Genomic DNA, 1,724 nt, shown 5'->3' with positions numbered 1-1,724 from the left:
AAGTGACTAAATACCTTAGATACTGGGTCATACAGATGCAAATAACTCTTTCCAGCTTCAGCACCATGGACAGAGTCCCCTCTCCTTCACATTCCCCTTCTATTACCACAAGAACTGGGGATCACCCAATGAAATAAACCAAAAGAAACACTTCTTGACTTATTAAACTGAAAACTGTTCCCTGAATTTGGCCCTGATACACGGATACCTTCTGCCTGTCTTAGCTGAATTTTTCAGTGACTAAGATATTCCTTCAAAACCTGTCAGCCCAACTCTAGATTATAAATATGAATTGATCTCAGGGATATTGTTAGGTATCAAATGACCATATTTATTAACTACACTCAAACCTACAGGGTCTAGCGACCTATCTGTGTTCTGGTGGCTTCTTCAAAAGAAGACAGTCTGCCTCCCTGGAGGGAGGGATTGGAAATTGTGTAAAGGGATCCTACCTGATTCCTGTACTAATTAACACTCTTCTCTAGGAACAAACATGGGAAAACAAGTGACCCCAAATCTGACCATGGTGTCTGAATTCATCCTCCTTGGGCTCTCCTCCCACCCAGAGACACAACTGACCCTCTTTGTGATCTTCCTGCCCATCTACCTACTAACCATAGCTGGGAATATCCTTATTATGGTCACCATCCTCCATGATCGGCGCCTTCACACGCCCATGTACTTCTTCCTCACCAACCTCTCCTTCATTGATGTGTGCCACTCCTCCGTCACCGTGCCCAAGATGCTGGCTGACTTCCTGTCAACAGAGAAGACCATCTCCTTCGGGGGTTGCCTGGCACAGATGTTCTTCCTCCATCTTTTTGCTTGCACAGAAATTTTCCTCCTCACTGTCATGGCCTATGACCGCTATGTGGCCATCTGCAAACCTATGCAGTACCTCACCATCATGAACCACAAGGTCTGCTTGCTGCTGGCTGGTGCTGTGTGGCTGGGCGGGGCCATCCATTCCTTCTCTTTGACTGGTATGACCATCAATCTGCCGTACTGTGGGTCCCGGGAGATAGACAACTTCTTCTGCGATGTGCCGCCAGTCGTGAAGCTGGCCTGCACCGACACCTACGTCATTGAAGTGCTCATCGTCTCCAACTCGGGGTTTTTCTCCATGGTCTGCTTCGTGGTGCTGGTGGGCTCCTACGGCGTCATTCTGGTCTCCTTGAGGAACCGCATATCCACAGGGCGACGCAAAGCGCTTTCCACCTGCGCTGCTCACCTGACGGTGGTGACGCTCTTCCTGGGTCACTGCATCTTCATCTACTCCCGCCCCTCCACCAGCTTCTCCGAGGACAAGGTGGTGTCGGTGTTCTTCACGGCCATCACCCCCTTGCTCAACCCCATCATCTACACCCTGAGGAACGAGGACATGAAGCGGGCGCTCTGCAAGCTGGTGGGGAGAAAGGTGCATGAAGAGGAGAAATAGAGCCCAGGTTTCAGGAGGACTCATGTTCTTAGGAGATGCTCCCAGGCTTCAAGCTCCGGCACCCACAGGGCTTATTTGTCATAGCAGTGGTCATGCCACAGCTTGTGTCCGTGTGTCAGGAGTGACTATGCTGTTGCCTTGGGCCTTGGCTCACATCTGTTTTCCGGGCTCATCAGCTAGGCTGTGTGCCCAATAAGCTGGGACTGATGGACATTTTTCAGCCAAAAGCTTATCCTGTCCAAATGTGTGGTTTGGCCGAAGACTGGGGAAATGTCAGGGCTTTTCA

The 1,724-nt window shown here is 50.2% G+C and overlaps 1 protein-coding gene across 1 annotated transcript; it reads left to right on the top strand.

Annotated features, from left to right (window-relative positions):
- The first annotated feature begins 493 nt into the window (after nucleotides 1-493).
- Nucleotides 494-1,438, top strand: LOC142004647 (olfactory receptor 4E1-like). The gene has a single exon (XM_074982275.1). The coding sequence runs from the start codon at nucleotides 494-496 to the stop codon at nucleotides 1,436-1,438; it is 945 nt and encodes a 314-aa protein (XP_074838376.1).
- Nucleotides 1,439-1,724: the final 286 nt, after the last annotated feature.

The sequence above is a fragment of the Carettochelys insculpta genome, chromosome 32 (assembly GCF_033958435.1).
Source record: "Carettochelys insculpta isolate YL-2023 chromosome 32, ASM3395843v1, whole genome shotgun sequence".
Lineage (NCBI taxonomy): Eukaryota > Metazoa > Chordata > Testudines > Carettochelyidae > Carettochelys > Carettochelys insculpta.
The sequence above is the reverse complement of the archived record's forward strand: the minus strand, read 5'-3'. Positions and strand labels throughout refer to the sequence as shown.